The sequence below is a fragment of the Papaver somniferum genome, unplaced genomic scaffold (assembly GCF_003573695.1).
Source record: "Papaver somniferum cultivar HN1 unplaced genomic scaffold, ASM357369v1 unplaced-scaffold_125, whole genome shotgun sequence".
Taxonomy (NCBI): domain Eukaryota; kingdom Viridiplantae; phylum Streptophyta; class Magnoliopsida; order Ranunculales; family Papaveraceae; genus Papaver; species Papaver somniferum.
Window position 1 is genome coordinate 2662078 of NW_020621603.1, and position 21255 is coordinate 2683332.

Below are 21255 nucleotides of genomic sequence, written 5' to 3' on the forward strand. Positions count from 1 at the left end.
TTTGTTCATAACATTTCTTAAATATGTTATCCCACATTGTGAGACCCTGTTGTTGTGCACCTTGGATACAATCTTGGGTAAAATAAACATAATTACGACAAATGCATTCATCTTCTGCCATGCTGTATTTTGCACCACAGACTCGGGTTTTTCTTGCTTTGCCTTGACTTTGAGTTTGTGAATCCATTTCACAAGAAAATACAGAGAGTTTTAGATTTGAAAAAGATTGAGAAATTGAGAAATTCTATAAAGATTTAGAAATTCTGGTGTGAGTTAAAATGAGTTTGAATTTGGTATTTATAGAGGTAGAAAATTCCAGTCGTTGGATGATGCAGCAGTAAGCGTTAATCATATGGTCGGGCGCTATCTTGACTGTCGACAACGATGGATTGACCACCGAGCGATGGAATGACCATCGGGCGATGAAATGACCATCGGGCAATGAAGTCTTTGTCGCTCGATGGAAACTCTGTCTCATATGCCTATATGCAAGAACTGGCATATAGGCATATGAATTTGGCATACCCATAGTGGGTGCATATATGCCAAATCTCATGTTTTGCCATACCTAGGCCTAACTCTATCCAAATGGGTAAGATAGTCGAGTCAGCACTCAGTCGGCACATAGCCGCGTACGTATAAGAAAGACACATTCAAGCTGAAAACTTAAATCTCGACTGACAACAAACCACGCGCGCGTCAACTGACACAGATTTAGACGTTTATGGTTGAAAACTGATAAGGAGTGTCTAGATTTTTTTTAATTATCATTTTACTCTCTTTCTCTCTGTGGTCAACAAATTAATAACTTATATCATCAATTCAATTCACCTAACGAGTGAAGCTCAAATCTAATTGTGTAACCCTAGATTTCTAAACCAACAGCAAAAATTAATCAGCAGCATGAATCTACAAGCCGCGCATTATAGTGTGGGCATTCCACTGACCTTCACAGCTCCAACTAAACGTATCAGCCATGTAATCCGAGCTAAAGGTAATATTCTTGTTACGTTGTTCTTTTTCCCTAATTTTTATTATCTCGTATTCATTTTCGCCCAATTGATGATTATACCAGTTAAAATCTGCTTGAATAATGAATAAAAACTGTTTATGTGGAGATTGGTAGACTAGCTCAGACTGGTGGTAGAGGGACAAACATCAAGGACTACCTTTGCTTTGATACTAGCAGAAAAGAGGTCATGAGTTGGAAGAAGGCTCAATTAGGAAAAGAAAATGAGTTCTGAGAATAAACCTTTTTTTGGATGAATGAAAAGTAGAAACCTAATATTCAATTGCTAGAAAGATGATACTATGATCGGATTAATTTCATGTGTTGGTAGACAAGAAAGGAGTCTGTGATGGGAATATTCAAAGAAAAAACAATAGAGCTTGTTAAGTAAATAAGCACAATAAGAGAAACACATTAAACATGATTTGTTAGCATAGACTGGTGCCTTCTTTAGTTCTCTGTTGAGTTGTAAGCATAGTTGGTTGAACATGATTTTTTTTTCTTCATTTTGTTGCAGCGGAACCCACAGATAAATCTGTTGAAATAATGAGGAAGTTCTCCGAGCAGTATGCTCGTCGCTCAGGAACATATTTCTGTGTTGATAAAGGAGTTACATCTGTCGTCATTAAGGTAATCCAATTGTGAAATAGTTTGGCGTTCTTGTTACACAACAGAGAGTGTTCTTATATCATATTGTTCTTGATTCATGTTAACTTAATTATTTCACTATTTATTGCTTCTATATGATTTCCAAAATAGTAAGATTTCCCTGACCATCTTCTCGGGCAGTTTAGTACCTAGACTCAACTTGCAAGCAATCTGATGTTTCCAACAAGTAGCCTTACTATCCAGCATGCCGTAGGTTTCCCCTTTGTGATTACAAAGTATGTTCTTACCTACTTGCAATTAAAAAAGGAAAAAAGAACTTCATGAGAAGCATACGGCAGCTGAGTCTCATCTCCGTCCTATATCATACCTGTCCAACTTCTTATGTGAAGAGATCCTCAGCTTGCACACTAGGACAACCAACAATTCAACAAGCCTATAGTATATCGATTCTAGGTGCATGATATCACGGATCAACATTAACTTGGCTTACATTGTAACTTAAAATCTAATTACCAAAATGATTACAGATTCTAATATGGAGTTAGGTTTATTATTTAAATTCTTATCTGTCATTCATGGGCTGAGATAGCTCTGCAAAAGAATAAGTCGAACTTTAAAGAGGGTTTCAAATTCTTAGCGTGTTTCTCCTTTAATTTTCAATTTGGCTCAATATTTTCTTTCAGAATTTTTTACACGTTCTGTATTAGCCTTAGTAAAATTGGTTATGAATTTTGGCTAATTTTGTTATATTATATGCCTACTTATAACAATGTCAGCCACAATGTAATGCTACTTTGTGGCATTATTTATTTGGGATTAACATCTCCAGCCAAAGTATATATCACTGAAATTTTGTTGTCAAGAATGCCTTAGAAAGAAAAAAATAGGAACCTTGACCCTGCCATGAATTAATCCAATTCGGAACTTACCTCACCGACATACATACAACAGAAAGATGGGTGGATAAGTTCACTCTGCTACGAGGACTACAGAGTGGGCAGATTTAGTTCTTGATTGCTCCTGTGTTGTAATTTTTCATTGGTTTTGGATTCAGAATTGATAGCTCCTACCTTCTGAATTCTTTACAGAATCTTCCCTGTTTCCGTTGAATATGTATTCAAGATTACTTTATATACGAGCAATTCACTCTGCAATTCAAACAGGGACTAGCAGACCATAAAGATTCACTTGGAGCTCCACTTTGCCCGTGCAGGTATATGTTTCTTCATATAAAAGTTCATTCATAAAATTGATCAATTCTTCCCCCCCTCTCTCTCGTTATCCTTGTGTTGACAGTGTCCAGATTGTACGTTCTTTTACGAGCTCATACTCTAATATTGCAGGCACTATGACGACAAAGCTGCAGAGGCAGGACAGGGATTCTGGAACTGCCCATGTGTTCCCATGAGGGAAAGGTAGATTCATATTTCAGTTTGAATTGGAACCACTCTATGTGATTGAGATTTTTATTTTATTTTATTATCATCGAAGCATTGCCGTGAAGTAGTAGCTTGTGTATGTTAGATGCCTCTTCTGCACTCAGCTTTTTTTTAATAATTTTCTTCACGAATGGGTAATTAATGTTTCTATCTACAAATAAAAATAGACAAGGATTTGATATTTTGTTAAGCATTCCTGATTTTAACAATAAATGCAGCTTTACAACTCTACGTATATAAGTTCATGAAGTCATCTGAGTTATGCAATGTAGCATTTAATCTTCTATGGTTTAATGTATTTGTTCAATATGCTTTCAACAGGAAGGAGTGTCACTGCATGCTTTTCCTCACTCCTGATAATGATTTTGCTGGACAGGATCAGGTAATCCTACAAACCCCACAGTCATATGTCCTCACTCAGTAAAACACTAAAAGAGTGTTTCCCAACTCTGGATAGTTATGGGGAATGTTCCTGCATGCCTACTGACCAGTAACATGTAACATATGAACATTTCCCTTGAGGTTAAATGACCTTTGGACCTTTTGGTCATTTTGGTTTGTTTGCTTATTAATGTAGTAATCTTTCGTTTTAAATTTCTAGCGGTTCTTAGGAGTTAGGCTGGAGGAAAAGGCATGATCACCTTCTGACCCTTTTTTGCAGTTCAGATTCGTAGTGTTTGACATAGTTTCCTCTCTTCTCGGATATTTCATATCGAGGGTCAATAGTCTGCTCAATAACTAACATAATTTAGCACCTAGGATTAAACAGTACAACTGTTGTAGTTTGTGGTTTTATAGATACCATGGAAGGTTGATTTTCTTTGCCCTCACATTTTACTGTGTTTCCGGCAATGCAGACTATCACCATCGAGGAAATCAAGGAATCAACATCAAAAATGTAATTATAGTGCATCGAAGTCCACTTATTTGAGCAGTTCTTACTTGCTCACTTGTTCATACTAATCATTGAGCATATATTGTTGAAATTTCTGTAACTCTTGTTTCCTGCCCTTCAGTCTCTTTGTATTGCGCTGTGTTTGGCACTGATCATATAAAATACACGTTGCTTGCATATGAAAGATGAATAGTTAAATTCTCGTTTTTCTTTTCTTAAGATTAAATTCTCCTTATAGTTCAATCTCAATGGTGCATCTTTGTCCCTTTCATTTTTGCAACTCGTATATTCTGGTTCAGCTAAACAATCTATGGTTCATGTTTTAATAAGAGTGGTGTATAAAGACATTTTATATATAATTTGAGTGGAAAATGCTGGCCTCACGTTGAAAGTTAGGCCAAAAGCTTGAATTGTAGAGCTCCTGGCCCCTTACCAATAGAAATTGAGTGTTTTGAAATATTTTCGGAATTTTTTTTTTTTGCCGCATACGTAATGGGTGAGCAAACTATTCATGGAGTTCAAACCCTTCTTTTCAAACCCTAACTTATGAGTTTCTCTTCCACCGCACCCTCTACACAGTCCTCTCACTCTCTGTTCTCTTTGCTTTAGAATTATTTTTTTCTCTTTTTAATGCAGCAGGTGAGCAAACTATTCATGGAGTTCAAACCCTAACTTATGAGTTTCTCTTCCACCGCACCCTCTACACAGTCCTCTCACTCTCTGTTCTCTTTGCTTTAGAATTATTTTTTTCTCTTTTTAATGCAGCAGGTGATGATACAGGATGGAGATTCGAAAGTGTATCATAAAGGTTCCAGTTTTCCTACCTTATTCTTTTGAATGATTTTTGTCTGTTAGATTATCCAAGTAATCTTCGTGACCTTTCAATCATGTTCTTATAAACTGAACCGTGAAACATATTCATGAATCAAATCTGGGTTTGCTCCTTTTCTATTGATTTCTGTTTTGGAGCTGACGCTCTACCTGTTCTTAAGAACACAAAATTTTATCGGTAGTTTTCAATGATATTGTATGCCTTTTGAGCACTCACGCCTGTGTGTGTGATGAGTAATTTATATCTCATTTAATTCCCTAATCATTTCCTTTTCGTTCTTCCATTCCATGTCCTAAAATCCTAACTCATTATCTCATAATTTTAGTGCGACTGGACAGAACAAGGGGTAGCACTATAAGCTAGAGAAAAATACAAATGTATCTGTATAATAGAACTGCAACATGGGTCCAAGTTAAGTATCTTGCAGTTTAAGAGCCATTTTTTTTTTTTCCATGAGACTATATCAAGAATAAAGTTTCCCTGGCTCTTAGGATAGTTTTCTAGAAATGCAAACTTAGGTATTTATAGACCAAGGATGTTTAGACACCAAGGAATTTCTAAAACTGAAAATATTCTCAAGATATGCAATGAATAGCAAAATTCGGTTTTCCTAATTCCAATAAATGCTTGTCCAAAATTTCCGAAATCTCTCAATATAAAAGCTCCAATTAGTAAATGCACATTACTAATTTTTGTTCTCTAGAGATATGCAATTAATGCCTGGTAACTAAAGCATACAAAAAAAACCTTAATTAAAAGATTCTCAATTTATTTTGGCACAGGATCTCCTTGAGAACTAAGGAATATCTTTGAACAATAAATGATAAGAGTACGTGTTCAAAGTATGTTGACATCCTTTCACTGTACATCCTTATTCATATTTACATGGATTTACATTCTTGGAATCGGTTATACCACACTTCCAAATAAGTTTAGAATTGGTTCACCGGTATTCCAAGATAACTATGTGATTGATCAAATATCAAATCACATACATGGGTTCAATCGGTTCTACCAATCACTAGGATCGGTTATACCTTAATATGGAAGTACTTGTGATCGGTCATACAAGTTACCAGGACCGATTACATCAGTTACCAGGATCGGTTACATCAATTACTAGGACCAGTTACCATATTCTCATAGTATTGCTTGTGATCGGTCACACCATTTACCAGGATCGGTTACACCAATTACCAGGACCAGTTACCAATTACAAGTATCGATTACACGACACTCTGTGATCGGTCACACCAATTACTAGGATCAGTCACACCAATTACAAATATCGATCATACCATCTCATGGTGGTTACTTAGGGTCGGTTACACTAATTAATAAAAACTAGTCATACCAAATCATAAGTCAGACACTTGTGATTAGTTTTAGCAAGATACATAACAAATTTATGATCGGTTTTACCATCTCATAATATTGGTAATCCAAAGATTTGCAATGAATAGCCGTACCAATAATCCTAACGAATTCCCTTTCGATTCATAAAACAAGTTCATGAATGTACTTCCTTTAAACAAATGTAAAACATTGTTTCCTAGGATGAAATCTTCACCATAACCCATTCACATAATCATAACAGTATATGCAAGATTATGTCGATGTCATATCTACGAAGTTCAAAAGATAGGCGTTATACTTCGTAGTCTAATTCCCTAATACTATGATCATACAAATATGACCGTGTCACATCACTAGAGTATTATACAATATGTATAGTATATACTGCTTCGCAGTTATGTATTCAATATAGCACGACTTGAAATATACGTTAGGAATGAAACAGTTCAAGTCAATATCACTAACCTCAAGAGGAAGAATGATGTTGTCATTGTAGTTCGCTTCTTCTTCACATTCTTCAGGTCGTCGGAGTAATACTTGTATATCTTAACATTCATAGACTTTCTAGTCTAACCTAAACGAAGTTGACTCTAGTTTAAAATCAAGTGACTTTAGATGAGTTTTGACACACTAAATATGACAACCAAACTTGACATATCAACGCTTGGTGAGTTCAACCGAGCTATGCTCTAACACAAGATATCCTAGGACTTTTGATAAATGAGAGATTAAATTACAAATTCTGGTTATTGATGAAAGTGCATGTTGTTGTGAATGATACAACCCCTTGACCAATATTCTCAACACTGATTATATTCAATTATTATATTTACTTTGCTTCCACCTATTTTACTTTCATACAATCTGAAAAATTCTCCCTAGTTACCTAAGAATTTGAAACTGAATAACAATAATAACCTCATGTGGAACGAACTCTTTCTTATCATATGCTTAATCCATATTAGACACTAGTGAAAAAGTGAATATTATAGGCGTTACCACAACGATCAGTCCAAGTATTCAATATTTTTCCATGTATTAGAGGTAATTATTGGATTGCTTGGTATTTGATTTTGCATCTCTGTCATGTGTTTAAGATCAAATGTCAATGTTATTCCTAATCTCAGTTCACGCCATTCGATATTTTAGATGCATTTAAAAGCAATTATATTTCTTGACATTTTCTTGAGCGTGGTTTTTTAGCTCCTCAGTTCGCAAATGCAGTTACCCCTTGAATTTGACTTCAGGTTTTATTCCCATTCTACATTTCTGTGGTAGTTAATTTTATTTGATAACCCTCCCTAAATGAAACAATTAGCTCTTCTGTTTCTCCAGCTATTCACTTGGTACTCTAAATGAACTTAAAGTCGGTACTGCCGTTACAGATTATTACATCCTGTCTCTTTAGTATGTTTGGTTTCGAAATCCAAATTGTTACTCCGATATGCAGCTAAGCTGGACAAATAATCTGCCACCACCCAAAGATGGGTGGTGGAGATTCGAAAGTGTATCATAAAGGTTCCAGTTTTCCTACCAATAGAAATTGAGTGTTTTGAAATATTTTCGGATTTTTTTTTTGCCGCATACGTAATGGGTGAGACAACTATTCATGGAGTTCAAACCCTTCTTTTCAAACCCTAACTTATGAGTTTCTCTTCCACCGCACCCTCTACACAGTCCTCTCACTCTCTGTTCTCTTTGCTTTAGAATTATTTTTTTCTCTTTTTAATGCAGCAGGTGAGCAAACTATTCATGGAGTTCAAACCCTAACTTATGAGTTTCTCTTCCACCGCACCCTCTACACAGTCCTCTCACTCTCTATTCTCTTTGCTTTAGAATTATTTTTTTCTCTTTTTAATGCAGCACGTGATAATACAGGATGGAGATTCAAAAGTGTATCATAAAGGTTCCAGTTTTCCTACCAATAGAAATTGAGTGTTTTGAAATATTTTCGGAATTTTTTTTTTGCCGCATACGTAATGGGTGAGAAAACTATTCATGGAGTTCAAACCCTTCTTTTCAAACCCTAACTTATGAGTTTCTCTTCCACCGCACCCTCTACACAGTCCTCTCACTCTCTGTTCTCTTTGCTTTAGAATTATTTTTTTCTCTTTTTAATGCAGCAGGTGAGCAAACTATTCATGGAGTTCAAACCCTAACTTATGAGTTTCTCTTCCACCGCACCCTCTACACAGTCCTCTCACTCTCTGTTCTCTTTGCTTTAGAATCATTTTTTTCTCTTTTTAATGCAGGGTGATGATACAGGATGGAGATTCGAAAGTGTATCATAAAGGTTCCAGTTTTCCTACCTTACTCTTTTGAATGATTTTTGTCTGTTAGATTATCCAAGTAATCTTCGTGACCTTTCAATCATGTTCTTATAAACTGAACCGTGAAACATATTCATGAATCAAATCTGGGTTTGCTCCTTTTCTATTGATTTCTGTTTTGGAGCTGACGCTCTACCTGTTCTTAAGAACACAAAATTTTATCGGTAGTTTTCAATGATATTGTATACCTTTTGAGCACTCACGCCTGTGTGTGTGATGAGTAATTTATATCTCATTTAACGCCCTAATCATTTCCTTTTCGTTCTTCCATTCCATGTCCTAAAATCCTAACTCATTATCTCATAATTTTAGTGCGACTGGACAGAACAAGGGGTAGCACTATAAGCTAGAGAAAAATACAAATGTATCTGTATAATAGAACTGCAGCATGGGTCCAAGTTAAGTATCTTGCAGTCTAAGAGCCATTTTTTTTCTTTCCATGAGACTATATCAAGAATAAAGTTTCCCTGGCTCTTAGGATAGTTTTCTAGAAATGCAAACTTAGGTATTTATAGACCAAGGATGTTTAGACACCAAGGAATTTCTAAAACTGAAAATATTCTAAAGATATGCAATGAATAGCAAAATTCGGTTTTCCTAATTCCAATAAATGCTTGTCCAAAATTTCCGAAATCTCTCAATATAAAAGCTCCAATTAGTAAATGCACATTACTAATTTTTGTTCTCTAGAGATATGCATTTAATTCCTGGTAACTAAAGCATACAAAAAAAACCTTAATTAAAAGATTCTCAATTTATTTTGGCACAAGATCTCCTTGAGAACTAAGGAATATCTTTGAACAATAAATGATAAGAGTACGTGTTCAAAGTATGTTGACATCCTTTCACTGTACATCCTTATTCATATTTACATGGATTTACATTCTTGGAATCGGTTATACCACACTTCCAAATAAGTTTAGAATTGGTTCACCTGTATTCCAAGATAACTATGTGATTGGTCAAATATCAAATCACATACATGGGTTCAATCGGTTCTACCAATCACTAGGATCGGTTATACCTTAATATGGAAGTACTTGTGATCGGTCATACAAGTTACCAGGACCGATTACATCAGTTACCAGGATCGGTTACATCAATTACTAGGACCAGTTACCATATTCTCATAGTATTGCTTGTGATCGGTCACACCATTTACCAGGATCGGTTACACCAATTACCAGGACCAGTTACCAATTACAAGTATCGATTACACGACACTCTGTGATAAGTCACACCAATTACTAGGATCAGTCACACCAATTACAAATATCGATCATACCATCTCATGGTGGTTACTTAGGGTCGGTTGCACTAATTAATAAAAACTAGTCATACCAAATCATAAGTCAGACACTTGTGATTAGTTTTAGCAAGATACATAACAAATTTATGATCGGTTTTACCATCTCATAATATTGGTAATCCAAAGATTTGCAATGAATAGCCGTACCAATAATCCTAACGAATTCCCTTTCGATTCATAAAACAAGTTCATGAATGTACTTCCTTTAAACAAATGTAAAACATTGTTTCCTAGGATGAAATCTTCACCATAACCCATTCACATAATCATAACAGTATATGCAAGATTATGTCGATGTCATATCTACGAAGTTCAAAAGATAGGCGTTATACTTCGTAGTCTAATTCCCTAATACTATGATCATACAAATATGACCGTGTCACATCACTAGAGTATTATACAATATGTACAGTATATACTGCTTCGAAGTTATGTTTTCAATATAGCACGACTTGAAATATACGTTGGGAATGAAACAGTTCAAGTCAATATCACTAACCTCAAGAGGAAGAATGATGTTGTCATTGTAGTTCGCTTCTTCTTCACATTCTTCAGGTCGTCGGAGTAATACTTGTATATATTAACATTCATAGACTTTCTAGTCTAACCTAAACGAAGTTGACTCTAGTTTAAAATCAAGTGATTTTAGATGAGTTTTGACACACTAAATATGACAACCAAACTTGACATATCAACGCTTGGTGAGTTCAACCGAGCTATGCTCTAACACAAGATATCCTAGGACTTTTGATAAATGAGAGATTAAATTACAAATTCTGGTTATTGATGAAAGTGCATGTTGTTGTGAATGATACAACCCCTTGACCAATATTCTCAACACTGATTATATTCAATTATTATATTTACTTTGCTTCCACCTATTTTACTTTCATACAATCTGAAAAATTCTCCCTAGTTACCTAAGAATTTGAAACCGAATAACAATAATAACCTCCTGTGGAACGAACTCTTTCTTATCATATGCTTAATCCATATTGGACACTAGTGAAAAAGTTAATATTATAGGCGTTACCACAACGATCAGTTCAAGTATTCAATATTTTTCCATGTATTAGAGGTAATTATTGGATTGCTTGGTATTTGATTTTGCATCTCTGTCATGTGTTTAAGATCAAATGTCAATGTTATTCCTAATCTCAGTTCACGCCATTCGATATTTTAGATGCATTTAAAAGCAATTATATTTCTTGACATTTTCTTGAGCGTGGTTTTTTAGCTCCTCAGTTCGCAAATGCAGTTACCCCTTGAATTTGACTTCAGATTTTATTCCCATTCTACATTTCTGTGGTAGTTAATTTTATATGATAACCCTCCCTAAATGAAACAATTAGCTCTTCTGTTTCTCCAGATGTTCACTTGGTACTCTAAATGAACTTAATCTCGGTACTGCCGTTACAGATTATTACATCCTGTCTCTTTAGTATGTTTGGTTTCGAAATCCAAATTGTTACTCCGATATGCAGCTAAGCTGGACAAATAATCTGCCACCACCCAAAGATGGGTGGTGGAGATTCGAAAGTGTATCATAAAGGTTCCAGTTTTCCTACCAATAGAAATTGAGTGTTTTGAAATATTTTCGGAATTTTTTTTTTGCCGCATACGTAATGGGTGAGCAAACTATTCATGGAGTTCAAACCCTTCTTTTCAAACCCTAACTTATGAGTTTCTCTTCCACCGCACCCTCTACACAGTCCTCTCACTCTCTGTTCTCTTTGCTTTAGAATTATTTTTTTCTCTTTTTAATGCAGCAGGTGAGCAAACTATTCATGGAGTTCAAACCCTAACTTATGAGTTTCTCTTCCACCGCACCCTCTACACAGTCCTCTCACTCTCTATTCTCTTTGCTTTAGAATTATTTTTTTCTCTTTTTAATGCAGCACGTGATAATACAGGATGGAGATTCAAAAGTGTATCATAAAGGTTCCAGTTTTCCTACCAATAGAAATTGAGTGTTTTGAAATATTTTCGGAATTTTTTTTTTGCCGCATACGTAATGGGTGAGAAAACTATTCATGGAGTTCAAACCCTTCTTTTCAAACCCTAACTTATGAGTTTCTCTTCCACCGCACCCTCTACACAGTCCTCTCACTCTCTGTTCTCTTTGCTTTAGAATTATTTTTTTCTCTTTTTAATGCAGCAGGTGAGCAAACTATTCATGGAGTTCAAACCCTAACTTATGAGTTTCTCTTCCACCGCACCCTCTACACAGTCCTCTCACTCTCTGTTCTCTTTGCTTTAGAATCATTTTTTTCTCTTTTTAATGCAGGGTGATGATACAGGATGGAGATTCGAAAGTGTATCATAAAGGTTCCAGTTTTCCTACCTTACTCTTTTGAATGATTTTTGTCTGTTAGATTATCCAAGTAATCTTCGTGACCTTTCAATCATGTTCTTATAAACTGAACCGTGAAACATATTCATGAATCAAATCTGGGTTTGCTCCTTTTCTATTGATTTCTGTTTTGGAGCTGACGCTCTACCTGTTCTTAAGAACACAAAATTTTATCGGTAGTTTTCAATGATATTGTATACCTTTTGAGCACTCACGCCTGTGTGTGTGATGAGTAATTTATATCTCATTTAACGCCCTAATCATTTCCTTTTCGTTCTTCCATTCCATGTCCTAAAATCCTAACTCATTATCTCATAATTTTAGTGCGACTGGACAGAACAAGGGGTAGCACTATAAGCTAGAGAAAAATACAAATGTATCTGTATAATAGAACTGCAGCATGGGTCCAAGTTAAGTATCTTGCAGTCTAAGAGCCATTTTTTTTCTTTCCATGAGACTATATCAAGAATAAAGTTTCCCTGGCTCTTAGGATAGTTTTCTAGAAATGCAAACTTAGGTATTTATAGACCAAGGATGTTTAGACACCAAGGAATTTCTAAAACTGAAAATATTCTAAAGATATGCAATGAATAGCAAAATTCGGTTTTCCTAATTCCAATAAATGCTTGTCCAAAATTTCCGAAATCTCTCAATATAAAAGCTCCAATTAGTAAATGCACATTACTAATTTTTGTTCTCTAGAGATATGCATTTAATTCCTGGTAACTAAAGCATACAAAAAAAACCTTAATTAAAAGATTCTCAATTTATTTTGGCACAAGATCTCCTTGAGAACTAAGGAATATCTTTGAACAATAAATGATAAGAGTACGTGTTCAAAGTATGTTGACATCCTTTCACTGTACATCCTTATTCATATTTACATGGATTTACATTCTTGGAATCGGTTATACCACACTTCCAAATAAGTTTAGAATTGGTTCACCTGTATTCCAAGATAACTATGTGATTGGTCAAATATCAAATCACATACATGGGTTCAATCGGTTCTACCAATCACTAGGATCGGTTATACCTTAATATGGAAGTACTTGTGATCGGTCATACAAGTTACCAGGACCGATTACATCAGTTACCAGGATCGGTTACATCAATTACTAGGACCAGTTACCATATTCTCATAGTATTGCTTGTGATCGGTCACACCATTTACCAGGATCGGTTACACCAATTACCAGGACCAGTTACCAATTACAAGTATCGATTACACGACACTCTGTGATAAGTCACACCAATTACTAGGATCAGTCACACCAATTACAAATATCGATCATACCATCTCATGGTGGTTACTTAGGGTCGGTTGCACTAATTAATAAAAACTAGTCATACCAAATCATAAGTCAGACACTTGTGATTAGTTTTAGCAAGATACATAACAAATTTATGATCGGTTTTACCATCTCATAATATTGGTAATCCAAAGATTTGCAATGAATAGCCGTACCAATAATCCTAACGAATTCCCTTTCGATTCATAAAACAAGTTCATGAATGTACTTCCTTTAAATAAATGTAAAACATTGTTTCCTAGGATGAAATCTTCACCATAACCCATTCACATAATCATAACAGTATATGCAAGATTATGTCGATGTCATATCTACGAAGTTCAAAAGATAGGCGTTATACTTCGTAGTCTAATTCCCTAATACTATGATCATACAAATATGACTGTGTCACATCACTAGAGTATTATACAATATGTACAGTATATACTGCTTCGAAGTTATGTTTTCAATATAGCACGACTTGAAATATACGTTAGGAATGAAACAGTTCAAGTCAATATCACTAACCTCAAGAGGAAGAATGATGTTGTCATTGTAGTTCGCTTCTTCTTCACATTCTTCAGGTCGTCGGAGTAATACTTGTATATATTAACATTCATAGACTTTCTAGTCTAACCTAAACGAAGTTGACTCTAGTTTAAAATCAAGTGATTTTAGATGAGTTTTGACACACTAAATATGACAACCAAACTTGACATATCAACGCTTGGTGAGTTCAACCGAGCTATGCTCTAACACAAGATATCCTAGGACTTTTGATAAATGAGAGATTAAATTACAAATTCTGGTTATTGATGAAAGTGCATGTTGTTGTGAATGATACAACCCCTTGACCAATATTCTCAACACTGATTATATTCAATTATTATATTTACTTTGCTTCCACCTATTTTACTTTCATACAATCTGAAAAATTCTCCCTAGTTACCTAAGAATTTGAAACCGAATAACAATAATAACCTCCTGTGGAACGAACTCTTTCTTATCATATGCTTAATCCATATTGGACACTAGTGAAAAAGTTAATATTATAGGCGTTACCACAACGATCAGTTCAAGTATTCAATATTTTTCCATGTATTAGAGGTAATTATTGGATTGCTTGGTATTTGATTTTGCATCTCTGTCATGTGTTTAAGATCAAATGTCAATGTTATTCCTAATCTCAGTTCACGCCATTCGATATTTTAGATGCATTTAAAAGCAATTATATTTCTTGACATTTTCTTGAGCGTGGTTTTTTAGCTCCTCAGTTCGCAAATGCAGTTACCCCTTGAATTTGACTTCAGATTTTATTCCCATTCTACATTTCTGTGGTAGTTAATTTTATATGATAACCCTCCCTAAATGAAACAATTAGCTCTTCTGTTTCTCCAGATGTTCACTTGGTACTCTAAATGAACTTAATCTCGGTACTGCCGTTACAGATTATTACATCCTGTCTCTTTAGTATGTTTGGTTTCGAAATCCAAATTGTTACTCCGATATGCAGCTAAGCTGGACAAATAATCTGCCACCACCCAAAGATGGGTGGTGGAGATTCGAAAGTGTATCATAAAGGTTCCAGTTTTCCTACCAATAGAAATTGAGTGTTTTGAAATATTTTCGGAATTTTTTTTTTTGCCGCATACGTAATGGGTGAGCAAACTATTCATGGAGTTCAAACCCTTCTTTTCAAACCCTAACTTATGAGTTTCTCTTCCACCGCACCCTCTACACAGTCCTCTCACTCTCTGTTCTCTTTGCTTTAGAATTATTTTTTTCTCTTTTTAATGCAGCAGGTGAGCAAACTATTCATGGAGTTCAAACCCTAACTTATGAGTTTCTCTTCCACCGCACCCTCTACACAGTCCTCTCACTCTCTGTTCTCTTTGCTTTAGAATTATTTTTTTCTCTTTTTAATGCAGCAGGTGATGATACAGGATGGAGATTCGAAAGTGTATCATAAAGGTTCCAGTTTTCCTACCTTATTCTTTTGAATGATTTTTGTCTGTTAGATTATCCAAGTAATCTTCGTGACCTTTCAATCATGTTCTTATAAACTGAACCGTGAAACATATTCATGAATCAAATCTGGGTTTGCTCCTTTTCTATTGATTTCTGTTTTGGAGCTGACGCTCTACCTGTTCTTAAGAACACAAAATTTTATCGGTAGTTTTCAATGATATTGTATACCTTTTGAGCACTCACGCCTGTGTGTGTGATGAGTAATTTATATCTCATTTAACGCCCTAATCATTTCCTTTTCGTTCTTCCATTCCATGTCCTAAAATCCTAACTCATTATCTCATAATTTTAGTGCGACTGGACAGAACAAGGGGTAGCACTATAAGCTAGAGAAAAATACAAATGTATCTGTATAATAGAACTGCAGCATGGGTCCAAGTTAAGTATCTTGCAGTCTAAGAGCCATTTTTTTTCTTTCCATGAGACTATATCAAGAATAAAGTTTCCCTGGCTCTTAGGATAGTTTTCTAGAAATGCAAACTTAGGTATTTATAGACCAAGGATGTTTAGACACCAAGGAATTTCTAAAACTGAAAATATTCTAAAGATATGCAATGAATAGCAAAATTCGGTTTTCCTAATTCCAATAAATGCTTGTCCAAAATTTCCGAAATCTCTCAATATAAAAGCTCCAATTAGTAAATGCACATTACTAATTTTTGTTCTCTAGAGATATGCATTTAATTCCTGGTAACTAAAGCATACAAAAAAAACCTTAATTAAAAGATTCTCAATTTATTTTGGCACAAGATCTCCTTGAGAACTAAGGAATATCTTTGAACAATAAATGATAAGAGTACGTGTTCAAAGTATGTTGACATCCTTTCACTGTACATCCTTATTCATATTTACATGGATTTACATTCTTGGAATCGGTTATACCACACTTCCAAATAAGTTTAGAATTGGTTCACCTGTATTCCAAGATAACTATGTGATTGGTCAAATATCAAATCACATACATGGGTTCAATCGGTTCTACCAATCACTAGGATCGGTTATACCTTAATATGGAAGTACTTGTGATCGGTCATACAAGTTACCAGGACCGATTACATCAGTTACCAGGATCGGTTACATCAATTACTAGGACCAGTTACCATATTCTCATAGTATTGCTTGTGATCGGTCACACCATTTACCAGGATCAGTTACACCAATTACCAGGACCAGTTACCAATTACAAGTATCGATTACACGACACTCTGTGATCGGTCACACCAATTACTAGGATCAGTCACACCAATTACAAATATCGATCATACCATCTCATGGTGGTTACTTAGGGTCGGTTACACTAATTAATAAAAACTAGTCATACCAAATCATAAGTCAGACACTTGTGATTAGTTTTAGCAAGATACATAACAAATTTATGATCGATTTTACCATCTCATAATATTGGTGGTGTGCCAATGGAAAACACACAGAACTTGCAAGTATACAAGGCCAAGTTTATAATATAAGAGGAAAGCAGGGGAAAGTCCACAGGGAGTGGGAGCATACAAGAAGTTTTCCTAAGGTAGCAAATGATGTAAAACAAGATACAATTTCACAATGTTATAGTGGTAGTGAAACAAAGAAGGCAGATGGCATGAACCAAGGCTGCAAGGTAAAGCAAAGAAAACAGCTAAGAAAACAGCAAGGTAAAGCAGCTAAGAACCAAGGCTTGGAAGCCAAGGGCAGAGGGAGATTTTGTGCACTGTTTTCAGTGCACAAAGACTACAAATTGCAAGACAATAGCTAAGAAATAAACTGAACTGAAAGCACACAGAACTGAAAATGTAAGTGACTGAGAAGGAAATTGTGGCTAAGCCAAGGGCAAGGTGAGGATTGTGCACTGATTTCAGTGCACAACAGCTACAAATTGCAGGAATTTAAACAAGAAAAACAGGCAAGGAGAATAACTGATCAGGAAGCAAAATAGAACTGAATAGAGGTGACTGCAAAGGGATTGGTGGTTAAGCCAAGGCTTAGGATCCACCTTGTGTCCTAATCAAACAACATGTTTCTAGGTTGAGTTTGATCCTATGCATACATCTAGAAATAGAAGAATACTAAATTGCTCAATAGTTTGCCCCTAGCATTGGCTGTCTTTTGACAGCACAGCCAATCACAGGCACTATGAGCATTGGTATCTCCCATTTGCTCAATCAAAACATACATGGAAGTAACTATCCTAGCTTCTAGTCACTTGACAGTGCACAAGGCTTCAGCTGAGCCTTGGCCTGATGCTGTTTAGCTCATGCTAACCATGGATAAAGCAATAACATTCATCATATGTGATAATTTAGACACAATTAGCAACATTTAAGATAGCTAAAAACATATGCAACTTTCAACTGTCAACAGTGATGCAAAAATCAGAAATTGGAATTGCAAAATTAAAATTGTTCTAATTCTCTACTGGCTAGTCCAAAGAGATACACAATGTCCTTCACACACACCACATAATACCAATTTATACCCCCCAATTATCAGTTTAGGGTTCACAGCCCCTTTTCCCCAAAAACAGAAAATTAGGTAAATTTGGTTTACCTAATTTTGATGAGATACTCACTCCATCTCGTCGACCCACTCTCCAATTACTTCTCCTCGTTCATCTCATGCTCCAATTGTTGCTTTAACATCACTTATATCCCCAATTTCTCACCTAGGGTTTCAGTGAGAAGAAAGATGAGAAATTGGAGAAATCAGTGGTTGATAAAGAGATAGGACGTGATGGTAATGATGGGTTTAGGTGTGGTGGTGGTAGAGTGATTTGGGGAGAAGATGGTGGAGTGATTTGGGGAGAAGATGGTGGTACTGTTGCAGAGAGGGGGGGGGGGGGGGGGAAGATGGTGTCGATGGGGTTTGAGGAAGGGTGTGTTTGGCAATGGGTATAGGTATTAGGTACTAGGGTGTTGAGCAGGTGTAGAGGATTTTGATGTTTCGCGAAGCTGGACCGATGGATGGGAAGATGGTAGGTGGATCTGACGGCGATGGAGAGGTAAGCGAGGAGCGACCGTCGGATGAAGTGATACAACAAAACTAACGGCACTTGATGGAGTTAGGAACTGTAGTGAAAAGCGGATGTATCAAACTTTGATGCACAACAAGGGGGCGACCGTAGGATGACTCTGAGATCAATCTGACGGCTGAAGACGCAAGCGGGTATGGATTTGGGTTTTAGGCTTTTGGGTATAGAATATGGGTTTGGGAAATGAGTTTGGGCTTGGAAAATCTTGAGCCCACTTCTTCTTTAAGAACAAATCTCTTCTTCAGGCCCATTTCAACCCTTTTTGGTCTTCCGCACATCATTCTTCACGGCTTCCTTGCGTAATTCCTCCTGGCTTTTCACTACTTTTCTGCTCTATTCCGCTCCGCAATTCATCCAGACTTTATTTATTACCTAAAAATATACAATTAAGTAAGAAAAATGTTTATTCTTGAAAACAATGAAAATACAGAATATGGGATAAAATGTAGAATTAATGCACAAAAGATGAGTTAAATGCCAACAAAAAGGGATAAATATATACAATATTTGGCACTCATCAATTGGTAATCCAAAGATTTGCAATGAATAGCCGTACCAATAATCCTAACGAATTCCCTTTCGATTCATAAAACAAGTTCATGAATGTACTTCCTTTAAACAAATGTAAAACATTGTTTCCTAGGATGAAATCTTCACCATAACCCATTCACATAATCATAACAGTATATGCAAGATTATGTCGATGTCATATCTACGAAGTTCAAAAGATAGGCGTTATACTTCGTAGTCTAATTCCCTAATACTATGATCATACAAATATGACCGTGTCACATCACTAGAGTATTATACAATATGTACAGTATATACTGCTTCGAAGTTATGTTTTCAATATAGCACGACTTGAAATATACGTTGGGAATGAAACAGTTCAAGTCAATATCACTAACCTCAAGAGGAAGAATGATGTTGTCATTGTAGTTCGCTTCTTCTTCACATTCTTCAGGTCGTCGGAGTAATACTTGTATATATTAACATTCATAGACTTTCTAGTCTAACCTAAACGAAGTTGACTCTAGTTTAAAATCAAGTGATTTTAGATGAGTTTTGACACACTAAATATGACAACCAAACTTGACATATCAACGCTTGGTGAGTTCAACCGAGCTATGCTCTAACACAAGATATCCTAGGACTTTTGATAAATGAGAGATTAAATTACAAATTCTGGTTATTGATGAAAGTGCATGTTGTTGTGAATGATACAACCCCTTGACCAATATTCTCAACACTGATTATATTCAATTATTATATTTACTTTGCTTCCACCTATTTTACTTTCATACAATCTGAAAAATTCTCCCTAGTTACCTAAGAATTTGAAACTGAATAACAATAATAACCTCCTGTGGAACGAACTCTTTCTTATCATATGCTTAATCCATATTAGACACTAGTGAAAAAGTGAATATTATAGGCGTTACCACAACGATCAGTTCAAGTATTCAATATTTTTCCATGTATTAGAGGTAATTATTGGATTGCTTGGTATTTGATTTTGCATCTCTGTCATGTGTTTAAGATCAAATGTCAATGTTATTCCTAATCTCAGTTCACGCCATTCGATATTTTAGATGCATTTAAAAGCAATTATATTTCTTGACATTTTCTTGAGCGTGGTTTTTTAGCTCCTCAGTTCGCAAATGCAGTTACCCCTTGAATTTGACTTCAGGTTTTATTCCCATTCTACATTTCTGTGGTAGTTAATTTTATTTGATAACCCTCCCTAAATGAAACAATTAGCTCTTCTGTTTCTCCAGCTGTTCACTTGGTACTCTAAATGAACTTAATCTCGGTACTGCCGTTACAGATTATTACATCCTGTCTCTTTAGTATGTTTGGTTTCGAAATCCAAATTGTTACTCCGATATGCAGCTAAGCTGGACAAATAATCTGCCACCACCCAAAGATGGGTGGTGGAGATTCGAAAGTGTATCATAAAGGTTCCAGTTTTCCTACCAATAGAAATTGAGTGTTTTGAAATATTTTCGGAATTTTTTTTTTTGCCGCATACGTAATGGGTGAGCAAACTATTCATGGAGTTCAAACCCTTCTTTTCAAACCCTAACTTATGAGTTTCTCTTCCACCGCACCCTCTACACAGTCCTCTCACTCTCTGTTCTCTTTGCTTTAGAATTATTTTTTTCTCTTTTTAATGCAGCAGGTGAGCAAACTATTCATGGAGTTCAAACCCTAACTTATGAGTTTCTCTTCCACCGCACCCTCTACACAGTCCTCTCACTCTCTGTTCTCTTTGCTTTAGAATTATTTTTTTCTCTTTTTAATGCAGCAGGTGATAATACAGAATGGAGATTCGAAAGTGTATCATAAAGGTTCCAGTTTTCCTACCTTACTCTTTTGAATGATTTTTGTTTGTTAGATTATCCAAGTAATCTTCGTAACCTTTCAATCATGTTCTTATAAACTGAACCGTGAAACATATTCATGAATCAAATCTGGGTTTGCTCCTTTTCTATTGATTTCTGTTTTGGAGTTGAAGCTCTACCTGTTCTTAAGAACACAAAATTTTATCGGTAGTTTTCAATGATATTGTATGCCTTTTGAGCACTCACGCCTGTGTGTGTGATGAGTAATTTATATCTCATTTAACGCCCTAATCATTTACTTTTCTTTCTTCCATTCCATATCCTAAAACCCTAACTCATTATCTCATAATTTTAGTGCGACTGGACAGAACAAGGGGTAGCACTATAAGCTAGAGAAAAATACAAATGTATCTGTATAATAGAACTGCAGCATGGGTCC

At 35.6% G+C, this 21255-nt stretch overlaps 1 protein-coding gene across 1 annotated transcript; it reads left to right on the forward strand.

The window, feature by feature from the left end:
- Nucleotides 1-754: 754 nt before the first annotated feature.
- Nucleotides 755-4181, forward strand: LOC113331518 (ferredoxin-thioredoxin reductase catalytic chain, chloroplastic-like). Its single transcript, XM_026578229.1, has 6 exons — nucleotides 755-994; nucleotides 1527-1639; nucleotides 2782-2831; nucleotides 2962-3033; nucleotides 3379-3439; nucleotides 3915-4181. The coding sequence occupies exons 1-6, from the start codon at nucleotides 904-906 to the stop codon at nucleotides 3957-3959; spliced, it is 432 nt and encodes a 143-aa protein (XP_026434014.1). The 5' UTR covers nucleotides 755-903; the 3' UTR covers nucleotides 3960-4181.
- Nucleotides 4182-21255: the final 17074 nt, after the last annotated feature.